At 40.9% G+C, this 14,952-nt stretch overlaps 1 protein-coding gene across 1 annotated transcript in view; it reads left to right on the plus strand.

Annotated features, from left to right (window-relative positions):
- Positions 1 to 13,022, plus strand: part of MSH2 (mutS homolog 2) — a 231,687-nt gene extending 218,665 nt beyond the window's left edge. Inside the window, exons 15-16 of the mRNA XM_029593377.1 lie at positions 10,878 to 11,050; positions 12,689 to 13,022. Coding sequence (XP_029449237.1) covers positions 10,878 to 11,050; positions 12,689 to 12,859 — 344 coding nt within the window. The 3' untranslated portion in view covers positions 12,860 to 13,022. The remainder of the gene's footprint in view (positions 1 to 10,877; positions 11,051 to 12,688) is intronic.
- The last annotated feature ends 1,930 nt before the right edge of the window (positions 13,023 to 14,952 follow it).

Consider the following 14,952-nt stretch of genomic DNA (forward strand, 5'->3'; position numbering starts at 1 on the left):
ACGTTATCAGGAGGAGCCCTATTATGGAACACTTTTGTCAAAATTTCTAGAAACTTTGACTGCCGCACTGAGCATGTCCAGCAGGCCATGATCCCTGTGTCCACAGGGGTCTCCCTTCAGTCTCTTTTGTTCCGCGATGCAGTTTGCCTCGCGTTTAGGAGCTCTGTGAGATTTTTCTCACAACTTTTCCTCACGGAAACACTTGAAGTTTTACTTCACAAATAATTTCCCTACACGGGTCTCCCTTTGCATACATTTCATCAACACTTGGTGAGTACTATGCCCTGTTTTTCGGTCGGTTCCTGTCACTTCACTATCAGTTCACCCGGGTTACCAAGCGAATTGCAGCCCTCTTTTCTCCCTATGTTTATCACCCTCGGTCTGCCCCACGATGCTCGCGAGTGTCCTTGCTGCGATCTTTCACCGGATACATTGGGGCTAGAGGGATTGGGATGTCCACGGTTCCCGTTGCCACCAAGGCCGCCGTTGATGCCCCCCATTCATTCCGTCGATGCCCTCGACTAAAGAAAATGCTCCATACTTCAGATTCTAAACCAGATCCCCTTGTAATCTTTGGGCGACAAACAATGCCAGGAGCACTAGAGGCATGGTGACAGTCCGTCACCAATGCCATCCATGACATTGGTGGCATCTTTCTCGGTGCTGGAGAATGACCGGGCTGAGCACCAAGGGGAAACATCGTCGCCACCACCGACGGTTCTGTGCTAGCACTGATACCACACCGGCATCAATGTCCATTGAGCCAGTTGCGAAGCGGGCCAGGGTACAAGAGTCTCCATGCTCCTCTGCACCTGAGGCACTGAGGCGTTCCCCACCGACACCGGTGCCAGGTACTGAGCCACCACAGATTCATGTGGAAGTGCCAGTAACGCCTAGCCTGTCTCCCCCTGTAGCTGCGCTACCCATACCAGCTTCCAGGGAGGAGCTGGACGTCTTTGTCCCTCAGGCTGTCCTCGAAGCCTTTTGGAATCTACTAAGACCGGAGCCATCAATGATTGCACCATTGTGGCACCTCCCAGCGGCAGCCTAAGTCATCGACGCCGACTTGTCCTTCTGAGCTTCCACCTCGAAAGGCGATGGGCACTCTAATCCCGTTTCAACACCGATCCCATCAGGACCTGGTCACTAAAACAGACCAGGGGAACTACTGTTGGAGCAGAGAGGATCTGGTCTGGAGAGGTATCGCCCTGCTACCTGAATTCTTACCATCTATTCAGAGACCCTGGTTCCCAAATTGGATTGCCAGTGACATCACTTCCAGTTTGTGCCGAGGAGGAGCTACAAAAACCGACGCGCAGATGCCACCAGCACGCGTCCCAAAGCCGCGCGCGCCAAAGCGACACGCGGCTTTGCCCTAAAATTTGAATATTGGATTAATATTTCTACTTACAAATCTCTCTTATCAGGTATTGGTCCCTCCAAGGGGTAGCAGTATATATATTGGTTAAAATAACAAGTCTTTTGATCCTCTTCGGGACTCCCTGATTAAGTTTTAAAGTATCTGATAAAAATGCCTCATAAAAGAAAGGGCAGGGTGAGAATTTTTCCTTCGGAATCCTCCCTGCCTCCAGATCAAAGAGTCATCACAGACTTTGCTATTTCTACTCCTGACTCTGCGCGGGTAAGCCTCATTGATGATAAATGTAAGGGAGGAGTATCTTTATCATCTGGGGATATATCACTTATGCCACCAATGCCTAAAACACTAATGTTCACCATCCCTGGGGATGAGGCGACTGCCTTAGGGGGTGCTAATATATATGCAAATCCCCCTGTAGAAGGAGGTGGAGAGTCATCTCAGGAGAGAGAGATTTTTGCTGCAGAAGTTTTATATCCAACAATCTAGAAACTGTACATCTTAGATCTGCAGATATTGTGGCTTCTCCTCAGCCAATAGAAAGACTAGCTAATGTGACATTAGAATCTCTTTGAGATCTGACTGCAGGGTTAATGAAACTCTCCAGAGAGCAATCTCAGCAACTAGAGGAGGTATCGTCAAAGGTGGACCTAGTTGCTAGTGACCATCAAAAAATTTTGTTAGAACATTCCTCTACTATGGATTCTCTTAAGTCTGATGTTAAAAAAATTGCAGAAAATAAATGCCTCTGATTCAAGACCGTATATATACTACCAGGAGAATAGAATCTCTTGAGAATTATTCTCGTAGATTAAATTTATGAGTAACAAATTTCCCCAAAGTTTTGGGTTTACCAATTTTCACCATAGTGAGGAGATATTTTATTGAAATTTTAAAAATACCAGAGGAAAAAATTTTGTGTCTAGTAAAATGTTCATTTCTTTCTTTTCAGAAAAAACAGGGTTTAATGCAAACTTCCTTAAATTCTTTATAATTGAATAACTTGTCTGCTTTTTTAGAAACATCAACAGAAGATGTTCTTGAGAGAGCTACTCTTCTTTTGACGTTTTCATCTTTCCAAGACTTAAACCTGGTAATGCGCCATTATTTCCAAAACTATAGAATGTCTTTTTACGGTGGACAAGTAAGGATCTACCATGACTTTGCAAAAATAACACAGGATCGCCGTAAGGCTTTCCTAAATTTGAAACAAAGTTTTGGAAATTGGTGCAACTTTTACATTGCGCTATCCATGTCGATGCATGGTTAAAAAAAGGAAATACTTTTATTTTCTTTAATCCTGAGCAATTGAGTACATTTCTGGAGAGTCATAAAGGCCCCTAAATTAAGCTAATATCTGAACCAGTTAGGCATATATAATTTAAATTTAAAATGGAGTAGCTTAACCAATAATTTTCCTTTATTACAATAATATTGTGAAATTATACTCCTCCTTTTTCTTTTTTCTAAATTTTGAAACCACTTGGTAATTAAGGTTTGTGGAACCATAATAGAGAGATCATAAGTTACTGTCATGGCAATTTCTTTTTGTATTATCTTACTTGGGTAAGATCACTTGTATTTCTGTACAAAGATGCTAAAGTTTACTTTGTATTATTATTGGAAAATTTAATAAAGAAATAAGTAAAAAACCAAAACAAAAATCAGACCAGAAGTTTTCGGGAGGTTCTAGGTCATAACATCTTCCAAGAACCGTATTGGTGTCACATATTGCTATTTACCAGCTATGTTTGACACAACACCAAGGGAACTTCTCTGCCATCAACATGAGATTCCAGCAACATGGGATTGCTTCGAAACATCCTCCTGTTGCCAGCAACAGGACTCCATATTAGATAGTAACCTGGCTTCCGGCCTCTGATTTACGGCCCGAAGTCCAAGATAAACTAGCTGATCTGCCATGCACCGCAGGTATTCTCTTCATGCACAAGGTCCAGCAGACAGTTCCTCAATTGCAAGACCACCGCAAGACCTTGCGACAGCTCTCTACGTTTTTTGCACAGCAGAGAGGGATACTAGAAGGACCTTTTACAGCTCACTCTCCCGCGTGAGACCAACTGATATCCAAATCACACCAGTTCCGCCGGTCGGGCAGGCTCCTGGATTTTTCAAGCTTGCCAGGTAACAGAGCGGACATCCCACTGAGGACCAGGGCTCAGGATACCGTTCCCCGGACGCAACAAGGCAGAGGATTTTAATCCCGCTATTTCCTACTTTCAACAGAAAGCAGGCTACCTCCGCCCATCCTGGACCTCAGAAATCTCAACAAATTTCTTCAGAAAGAAAAGTTCAGAATGGTGTCTCTCAGCACCATGCTTCCCTTACTACAACAAGTGGGTTGCCTCTATTCACTGGACTTTCTGTACGCTTCATAGTGAGTCGTCAACATTTTCAATACCAAGTTCTGCCGTTCAAACTAGTTTAAACAACTTGTGTATTTCACCAAATGCCTAGCAGTGACTGCCGCTCATCTACAAAGAACAGCATTCACGCCTTTCCTTACCTGGATGACTGCCTAATAAGGAGTTAATCCAAGCAAGGAGCTCTAAATTCTCTAAGACTCACTATAAATCTACTACATTTGGCTGGGATTTCTGATCAACTACCATAAATCCCATATGGAGCAGTTCTGGGCACAACAGATGCAACGGCCTTCCTGCCCAACAACTGTGCAGACATCCTATCAAATTGTCCACATCTCTGCATGCATGCAACATAGCCTCAGCCCATCAATTCTTTCATTGCTGGGCCACAGGGTTTCCACTATCCTCGTCACTCCTATGGCCAGACTAGCCATGAGAAAAACTCAAATTTCAGTGGCTCTAAGCCGTTCAACCGCTTTCGTCCCTGTTCCATATCACCAATCCAGTACCAAATCCTCAGATGATCTTGGCCATGGTGGCATCCAACTTGGGTTGGAGAGCTCGAATCCACACCCTCCAAACCCAAAATGTGTCTACTCCACTCCATAAAAAGTCTCAGATCAACTTCCTGGAGCTTCGAGCCATGGTTATGTCCTTTATGCCTTCAAACACTGCCTCTCACACAAAACTTTGTTGATACAGACAGACAACATAGTGGCAATGTGGTACTCGAACAAACAGTGACGTACAGGCCCTTATCTGCTCTGCCAGGAAGCCGCGCAGCTCTGGGCCTTCAGATCACCAGACACTATCACACCAAGGTCCCTCTCCCAGTCCGTGCGCATTAGTCTTTCACCGCCCATCAAATACAGCTCTTTTGGATTACCACACCCCAGATGCATGGCTCTGCACTTCTTGGCATTGAATCCCAGCTGCCAAATCCTCAACCAGTCTTCAAGCTTTCTTAAATCACTTTTCATTTTCTGTACTCCTTCAGGCTGTCTTCTCTGTTGCAGATCTTGGTTTAATCCGCAAATAGACAAACTTTACCTTCTATCCCTTCTGCAATGTTGCTTTCAAAGATATTGAACAGAACCAGTCCCAAAACCGATCCCTGTGGCACTCCACTTAATACCATTCTTTCTTCAGAGTAGGTTCCATTTACCATTACACACTGTCTCCTGTCAGTCAACCAGTTTGCAATCCACGCTACTACCTTAAGACCCACTCCCAAGCTTCTCATTTTATTCATGAGTCTCCTATCCGGGACTGTATCAAAAGATTTACTAAAATCCAAGTAATTCACATCAAGCACTCTTCCCTGTTCCAATTCTGTAGTCACCCAATCAAAACAATCAGACAGATTTGTCTGACAGGACTTTTCCCTAGTGAATTCTTGCTGCCTCGGGTCAAGCAACCCACTGGATGTAGATAGTTCACTATCCTTTCCTTCAACAGTCTCCCCATTAATTTTCACACTGCCAAGATGAGGCTAACCAGCGTATAGTTTCCAACTTCCTCTCTGTTCCCCCTCTTGTTAAGCGTGACCACCACTGCTCTCCTCCAGTCTCGTGGCACCATTCATTTCCAGGGATCTATTGAACAGATCTTTCAGTGGACCTGTGAGCACATCTCTGAGCTTGCTCAGTATCCTGGGATGTGCCTGATCCGGCCCCATGGCCTTGTCCACTTTCAGTTTTCCTAGCCCTTCCCATATATTTTCTTCTGTAAACTGAGTTTCATGTAATCCACCCCATCCACAGTCTTGTCAACTAGTGACAGGCCATTTTCCAGGGTGGTCTTTAGTGAACACTGAACTGAAGAATTTGTTTACTCTTTCAGCTAACTTTGTCACTTTCATTTTCACTATACCACTTGGGACCTTTCTCTGATATATCTGAAAAATATTTTGTCACCTCGATTTACCTCTTTGGCAAACCTTTCTTCCACCTGACTTTTTGCTTTCTTGATTTCTGTGTGTCTGTTTCACCAGATATTCTTCCCTGTGTTCCTCATTTTGGGATTCTTTATATTTCTTGAATGCAGTTCTTTTTGCCTTTATTTTTTCAGCCACCACCTTTTGAGAACCAGATCAGTTTCTTATTTCTCTTAGTTTTGTTTACTTTTCTAACATATAGATTTGTTGCCTTTGTAATTGTTCCTTTTAGTTTGTCCCACTATTGTTCCACCTCTCTCAATTTTTCTCAGTCTTCTAGCTCTATCTCCAGGTATGTTTCCATTTCAACAAAGTTCATATTTTTTAAATTCAAAACTGGGGTCTTCGTGTGACCTCTCTGTATCGTTTGATCACTGGTGCTCTGGTGGGCACCCACATGGATATTAGCAACATTATCCCCATTAGTGAGTACTAGGTTGAGAAAAAAAAAATCCTTCCCTTATGGGTTCCATTACTATTTCAACAGAGCCCCTTGCAGGGCATCCACTATCTCTCTACTACTGGTAGATTCTGCAGAAGGGATTCTCCAGTCTATGTCCAGCAGATTAAAATCTCCAACAATCAGCACTTCTCCCTTCTTTCCCACCTTTTGGATGTCTTCGACCAGATATCTGTCTTCTTCCGTTTTGAGTCAGAAGCCTGTTAACCACTCCAGTAAAAATGGATGCACCATCATCTTTTTTTAGGACGGCCCATAACATAAGCTATTCCATTTATTAATTTCCATTTTCTAGCCACTAGGGATACTCTGTGTTTTTCCCATGCCCTTTTGAATTCCATTACAGTTCTTATCTTCATCACCTCGTCCAAGAGGGCATTCAATGCATTCATCATCCTTTTCATGAAGAAATATTTCCTGACATTGTTCCTGAGTCTTCCCCTTGGAGTTTAATTTCATGGCCCCATCCCCTTTAATTATACTTTTATACTTTGTGTGTTAGGTTTAACTTAGTGGTCTTGCCTTCTCCTGGACCCCTGCATATGTATTTATCTCCACGTAGACCAGGTGCTCAGCCACCACCTCCTCTCCTTGCTCTGGCTGTTTCAGCACTTGTCTTGTTGGGTTCCTTGGCTTTTCCGGCCCCTTCTCATGTTCTTTTCCTTAAGATCTCCTTAAGAACATAAGATATGCCATACTGGGTCAGACCAAGGGTCCATCAAGCCCAGCATCCTGTTTCCAACAGTGGCCAATCCAGGCTACAAGTATCTGACAAGTACCCAAAAGCTAAGTATATCCCATGCTACTGATGCTAATAATAGCAGTGGCTATTCTTTTTTTTTTTTTCTTTTTATGCATTTCAATAATTATCACAAGGAACACTTTGTTATGCAATAGGTTGTACAATTAAAAACTAACAGAAGAAAAACCTATATAGTTACATTCCGGAAATGTTCATGCAACCTCAAATATTAAAAAGAAAAAAAAAAAGGGGGGGGGGGGGTTTACAATAATGAGCAGAGTTCAAGAAATACAATAATAAGAAACAATGAGAACCACCAGTTTCCATTCATTTACCGGTTAACCCTCTGGAGAGTCTAACAACATGCGTCGTTGAGAAAGTTAAAAAAATATATAATTACTGTTTCTATATCTGACCAAGCATTTACATTGGTATCGAAGCTGGAAAGGTCCTTCCTTAGCTTGTATCTCAGCACGCAATGCTAGAAAATGTTTCCTTCTAATTTGAGTTACCCTTGTTAAATCAGGATATATCCAAATCCTTTCTTTATAAAACAAGAGAGATCAGTTAAGAAGAAAAAGACGCAAAACGTTATCTCTGTCCATACGAAATGCATATTTGACAAAGTGTCCCTCTGTATGAAATTTCAAGATCCTGTGATGATTGTAAGAAATCTGTTCAATCCAACGATGCTCCAGAGCTTAAATTTTCTTGAGATCCTTCTAGCTGTGGTTTAGATTCCATATAAGCCTTAATTATAACCGGCATAGTGGTTTCAAAAATCTTCAAAATCTGAGATAAGTAATTCCTAAACAAATTCCAATGGAATAATTGTTTTATAATGGGAAAGTTTATTCTCAAATTTAAAGAATGTAAACTGTTCTCAATATTCTCTTTCTTCTTTGAGTTTATTATCTCAGATTGAACCAGCTGATCTTGAACTTTTTCCATTTTCCCAATCTTATTTCCTTGTAACATCAATTCAACAGAGTTCTGTTTCACTGAGCTATTTGTTTCCCTAACTAAAGAGGCTAATGAGGAAATAGAAGAATCTAAGCTAACCAAATCATTCCAGAGGGATTCTAAAGAAATATTGCCTGGTTTAGATATTTTTGAAATGCCAACCTACACATTTGTTCCCTCTCCAGCCGTCCAAGGGTCTGTCTCAACTTGCTTTGAGGTCAGAGTCTGTTCCACTCCTGCAGATTCGAAAATGGAGCCGGCAGGGCCCTCTCTCATTGAGGGCTTCTCCACTGCCTGTTCCACTGCTTTCACGGTGCTCGAAGTCTCCGCTCTCCCTGCGGTCTCCTACCGTGGTTTGACTCCAGACAGTGTCCCCTGGAGATCACCCAGGAATCCACGAGAAGCGGACGCTTCCATCCTAGGGGGAGATGGTATCTCCGGGGCTCCCGGGCTCAAAGAGATTTTGTGGGCCAGTGGAAGGGGACTCTGCCAGACGGCCCCCTCCACAGTGGCCATCGCTCCGGGAGGTCGAACTGGCATTGCGTCGAAAAACACCTCAATGTTTGGCTGCTGCTCCTAAACAGGTAAAGGGGAAAGTGATGTTCTCCCGTAATTTTGCTTTTTGCTTGGTGTGAGGCATAGCAGCACAGAAAAAAGAGAAAAAAGGCAATATCACTAAGGAGCTTTGCGGCATGCTTCTCAGTGGTCAGTCATCTTGCCCCCCCCCCCCCAGCAGTGGCTGTTTTGTAAGTCAATTTGATTAATAGGTAATGGATTTCTCCTGCAAGAACTTATCCAAACCTTTTTTAAACCCGGCTACACTAACCACATCCCCTGGTAACAAATTCCAGAGTTTAATTGTGCGTTGAGTGAAAAAGAATTTTCTCTGATTACTTTTAAATGTGCCACATGCTAACTTCATGGAATGCCCCCTAGTCTTTCTATTATCTGAAAGAGTAAACAACCGATTCCATTTACTCTTTCTTGACCTCTCATGATTTTAAAGACCTCTATCATAACACCCCCCCCCCCCCCCCCAGCCGTCTCTTCTCCAAGCTGAACATCCCTAACCTCTTTAGTCTTTCCTCATAGGGGAGCAGTTCCATCCCCTTTATCATTTTGGTCACCCTTCTCTGTACCCTCTCCATCACAACAATATCTTTCTTGAGATGAGGCAACCAGTATTGCACACAGTATTCAAAGTGTGGTCTCACCATGGAGCGATACAGAGGCATTATGACATCCTCCATTTTATTCACCATTCCCTTCCTAATAATTCCTAACATTCTGACTGCTGCAACACACTGAGCTGACGATTTCAAAGTATTATCCATTATGACGCCTAGATCTCTTTCCTGGGTGGTAGCTCCTAATATGGAACCTAACATCATGTAACTATAGCATGGGTTATTTTTCCCTATATGCATCAACTTGCACTTATGCACATTAAATTTCATCTGCCATTTAGATGCCCAATTTTCCAGTCTCACAAGGTCCTCCTGCAATTTATCACAATCCGCTTGTGATTTAACTACTCTGAATAATTTTGTATCATCTACAAATTTTATTACCTCACTCGTATTCCTTTCCAGATCATTTATAAATATATTGAAAAGCATGGGTCCTAGTACAGATCCTTGAGGCACTCCACTGTTTACATTTTTCCACTGAGAAAATTGTCCATTTAATCCTTCTCTCCGTTTCCTATCTTTTAATAAGTTTGTAATCTACAAAAGGACATTGCCACCTATCCCATGACTTTTTACTGTTCTTAGAAGCCTCTCATGAGAAACTTTGTCAAATGCCTTCTGAAAAGCCAAATACACTACATCAACCGGTTCACCTATAGCTAAATGATTATTAACCCCCTTCAAAAAAGTGAAGCAGATTTGTGAGGCAAGACTTGCCTTGAGTAAAGCCATGCTGACTTTGTTCCACTAAATGATGTCTTTCTATATGTTCTGTGATTTTGATCTTTAAAACACTTTCCACTATTTTTCCCGGCACTGAAGTCAGACTAATTGGTCTATAGTTTCCTGGATTGCCCCTGGAGCCCTTTTTAAATATTGGGGTTACATTGGCCACCCTCCAGTCTTCAGGTACAATGGATAATTGTAATGATAGGTTACAAATTTTAACTAATAGATCTGAAATTTCATTTTTTAGTTCCTTCAGAACTCTGGGATGTATACCATCCTTTTTCCCCTTCTGTTTCACTTTCTACATGAGCCCTCAGTGGTTTTAAGATGATATTGCTTATATACTTCTTTGCTTTGATTTTTCCAATTAAAGATCTTAAGTTCTCTTAATCTCTACATTAACTTCTGTGATCTATAAATAAAAATAAATAAATAATAAAATGCACAGTCTCCTGCTGCAGTGGGTCTATGAACAGATTCAACCTGGCCTGTAAATGCATCAACGGCATTGTCTTCCCCTGAAGGATATGCACTGTCATTGCCACCATCATTAGCCCTAGTGATGAAGCTAAGGGATGGATAATTTTTTTACCCTGGGCAACGGGCAGCCAGTATGAATTTTTTTTTCTTCCTTCCTTTCATACTTCAGAGGTAGTGATTGCCTTGTTGAGATTTGGTTTGTTATACAACAAGGTTGCCATGTGAAGGTACTCAGCAGGATTTGGTAAGAATGAGAGTTGGGGTTTTCCCCATTGATTCCTGTGGAGCTGAGGGGAAAAAGTATTTTAGTATACAATTCAAGAGATATAGAGCTTGAAGTGTGGGCAGACATTTTTGGGGTTTTTTGCCCTTAGTTTGCATGGAAGCCATATTCTGAGTATTCTCAGTACAAATTATTTTTTTTCCAGCTCTCCCATGTAGCTATTCACCACAATCTCCTTTTCAGTCTCTAATTGGGTAAATTAAATCTAAAGTGCTGCTTCTAATAGAATAAAGTCTATTCTTTGTTTTATCCTTTTTAAGCAGTAAGTCTGTATAAATAAAGATGAAGCTATCTTCTTCCTCTTGCAATTAATGATCAATATTTTCCTTCAGGTGTTTGTGATCAGAGTTTTGGGATACATGTAGCAGAGCTTGCTAATTTCCCTAAACATGTTATTCAGAATGCTAAGTTGAAAGCAATGGAATTGGAGGAATTTCAAAATATTGGAAAAATGGAAGAATTTGACGAAGGATCAACTGCCAAGAAACGCTACCTGGAAAAAGAGGTTTGTTAGCATGGAGATGGGCTATTTTACATATAAGATTTTGCATTCTCGAATATGTATCATTTGTCTTGAGTGGCCTGTTTCCAGTTGATGACGTACTATTACATGCGCATAAAGGATATTGTTTAATCACCTTGCTTGTGATAATTCTGTAGACAAAAAAACAACGTGAACCGTATTCTACATCCTAGAAAGCATCAAAGTGCCTACCAGGTGTTGATGTGGTACTCATTCCAAATAGACAAAAGAACCAAAAATTCCAGCAAGGATGTTGAAGGAGTTTATTCGGCCTGCAGAATTGTTCTGTGGTATTGGGGGCATGCGCAGGCCAGGGCCATCAGAGAGCAGCTAAAATATTTTGGATTATGTGACTCTGTGCTCTTTCATTAGAGTTAATATTTAAAATCCTTAAATCTATTATCTTTGGAGTCTGAATGTTGTGAATTAGTTATGGAAAGGTGGCAAAAGGATGACTGGTCTAGTGATGAAATTCGTATTTCAAACATAATGACAAAAAAATAAACAAGTAATATTTAACAAAATCTTTGGGTCAGATTACTAAGGCCATTTTCCCATTTTATGTCCGTAGGAATGAGGAGGATGATCAGAAAAACTGCCGGTGGACAAGTCACCTGGCTAAAGTTGCCCTGGATATTCAGCGAGATAAACATTATGCTGAATATCCCTGATTAAAATATCTGGTTAAATTTCAACCTAACTGGCCAGCTTTTGATATCTTATGCTTCCAGTGCTGCTGCCAGAGCAATACTGGAAATGTCCAGGATCACAGTGTACTACAATCCCAGAGCTGCTAAGAGGGGGACCAGTTAGGTACTGGGTGAGTCAGAGGGTTAGGATTGAGTGAGGGGTGAAGAGGCCATGTCTTTTAAGGTGGAGGGCTGCACCAAGAATCTCCTTGAGTTTTTTCCTTCAAAGAGGTTTTGGGGGTGGGAGCTTGGCCAGCAGTGCTGTTAAAAAAAAAAAAAAAAAAAAAATTGTCCTGCTCTTGCTATGGAGCAGGACATCATCACTCTGCAGAGATCTTTGACCCGGTAAGCAAAGAATGACGTTCACGAGCATCAGAGGGGAGAGCCTTTGACGGCACAGCATCCCCAACAGCAGAATATTGTATTAGCATGATACTAGCTACAAGTCAGGTATGGGTGTGGTCAGCCTATGGGTTTAGGAGAATATGTTTAATGTTTGAATTAATTATGTAATGTTCACCTATGCTGTGGCCATATTCATCCAATAAAGATCTTCCTCTTCAAACAGTGTGGTGCCTGAGAGCTTTGTTTAGCATTTAAGTAACGGAATAATTGGGGTGGGAGGAGGTTTAATGGAGAATATACAGAAATATACACCTGACACGGTTGAGAGAGAGAATTATTAATTAGTCTGGCCTTAAGTTATCAGTTTGTTCAGCTGCTTTGCCAAGTCACTCAATTGGTATATTTACCCATATTACTTGTCAGATAGGAGATGACACATGAAAGCGATGGATTTCTTGCATATTTTTTAAAAAGTATTCCTGTGGTTTTGTGAAAGTGTTAGAATATTACTTTGATGGAGGATGTTGGAAGGGTTTTAAAGGCATTATGGAATCCAACTGAAATGCATGCTCCCTTTTTCTTTCAGGAAGGTGAAAAAATAATCCAGGACTTTATTTCTAAGGTTAAAGCACTACCAGTAACTGAGATGTCCGAGGAAGATATTAAAACCAAGCTAAAACACTTGAAGGCTGAAGTGCTAGCCAAAAATAATAGTTTTGTGAATGAAATCATTGCACGAACAAAGGCTACCATGTGAAACCCTGTACATTGTTTTGTAAAAATCCAAACTTTGGTTTTTGTTTTTTACAGTGGAAAAATGACCATTTTCTCTTTTCTTTTATGTACTGTATGGTTCTTAAGATTTCATATTTGTAGGTTATATTAAATATATGGTATCCAATAAAGTCATCTAGTATCTACTTGGGAAATGTGATTTATTACCTGTAAAAGAAAATGCAGTTATCCAGTGAAAGCACGCTCCTAAAGTGTGGTTTCTATTCTGCTCATTCTTACTGTGCAGAAAATTGATATAGTAATGGTCTTTACTGATGCCAAAGCCATTTATTTGAAATACATTTTAATGCTTTTACTTGTTCATATTCCAGAAAAGACCATTTCTAAAATTGTAAAATGTCTGGGGAAAGTTGCAGTATATACTGATTCTGCCAAGTTGAGCAATTCTTTGAGAATAGAAAATTGTACACGTGGAAATCTATAAATTTACATTTCTTTAAGGATACTTCCAGTACTCCTGAACCCAAGATGCTTGGGCAAAGACCTTTTAGAGTGTTTCAGTGTGTGTTTATTCCTTTGTGAGAAGCAAAAAATTCTGTATTTTGTAGCTACATTTAAAAACAATGTGTGATCCTGAACAGGAAAGGAAAATATAAATATGACCTTGTTTTGCTTAATGTTTAAATATCAAAGTGATAGCACACAGTCAAGAATCAGCAGAACAAAAAACAGTGGGTTCCCTCGTTCATCTCCTGGTATGTGACATGCTACCTCACTTCAAACAAAGACCAGCACTAGGTTAATGTCCTATCCTCCAGCATTTTGATATGCAAGTTACCCGTATATAAGAGTTAAGACAAATCTCCACCTGAGCCATACTGAGAACAATTCTCAAAGCCATTTTTTCAAGTAAATAGCAATTTATGCACATTGCCCTCCCAGGGACAGTAATTTTCAAATGGGCACACAGGAACCCAGGATCGTAGCCATTTATAACTTGCATGCATGTTATAAAATAGCCTGGCCTTGTGCACATGTGCGAGTAATTTAAATGGTGTGTGCATGTGTGCGCAGATCCTGCTTCTACCACATAAGTCGAGGGGTTTTAAAAGGTTCACGTGTCCACGTCATTCCCGGTTTACCAGTTCGCCTGGTTAACAGCTCGGTCCTCCAGCCCCCCTGGTTTGATAGCCTACAGTTACCACAGACTTTGTAAACCCCTAAGAAATGACTCGATCCTTCTGTTTTATAAAACTTACATGTCATCCACAGTAGAAGTAAAGTTATGTGGCAGGGGACCTCGGTGAGCGCCGGGGCCCGTAGGTATTTAACGTAAACAGCTCTTCGCCAGGCCCCAAAATGCCCATGCCCCATCCCTTTTTGGAAACTTTTTTGAGATGTGCGCACAGCAGGATTTACACCCATAGCTGAGTGTTTTTTAAAAGAAGGCCTGCGGGCACAAGGCCAACTTCTTTGCGCATCTCCTAATTGATACATGCACCAGGCTTTTAAAATGAACCTGTAAGTACAGACAGCATATTTCTAACTGTATCTAAGGGAGGCATCTCCTGGGCTTATTTTAGGAAGTATGGGAAAATAATAAATACAGATTATATTTTTAAGTCTGCACACATTATTTCATTAGAAAATCTACCTGCACAAAAAAAAGCGACACTGGCAATTTTCAAAGTGATAATGTGCATGTACTTTCTCTTAAAATTCATGGTAGAAAGTACCCACAGACCACCCTAATGCAGACAGGCTGAATATTGCTTCCTCAAAGTTTTAGAATAAAAATTATTGTTTCTATGATTAAGTATAAACACAGAAGGAATTGAAGTTTCAATATCTAGAAACAAAATGGACTTGCGTGGCTACAACTGAGAGAGAATTGTCAGCAAGTTTACAGAAGAGTAATATGAAAAATATGTAAATAAAACAAAACTGCTTCTTACATATTTGGGAAGCAGCTGCATTGATTCTTGTATTAAATGATATACACCCAAAGGATCACAACAAAGGACTAGTAGCTGTATAAAGATCTAGATATGGAGTTAGCTTATTTTGATTAAAAACTTGCATAATTTTTAACATTGAGTTTTTGTTTTCCAAACA

The sequence above is a fragment of the Rhinatrema bivittatum genome, chromosome 3 (assembly GCF_901001135.1).
Source record: "Rhinatrema bivittatum chromosome 3, aRhiBiv1.1, whole genome shotgun sequence".
In the NCBI taxonomy this organism is placed as follows: Eukaryota; Metazoa; Chordata; class Amphibia; order Gymnophiona; family Rhinatrematidae; genus Rhinatrema; species Rhinatrema bivittatum.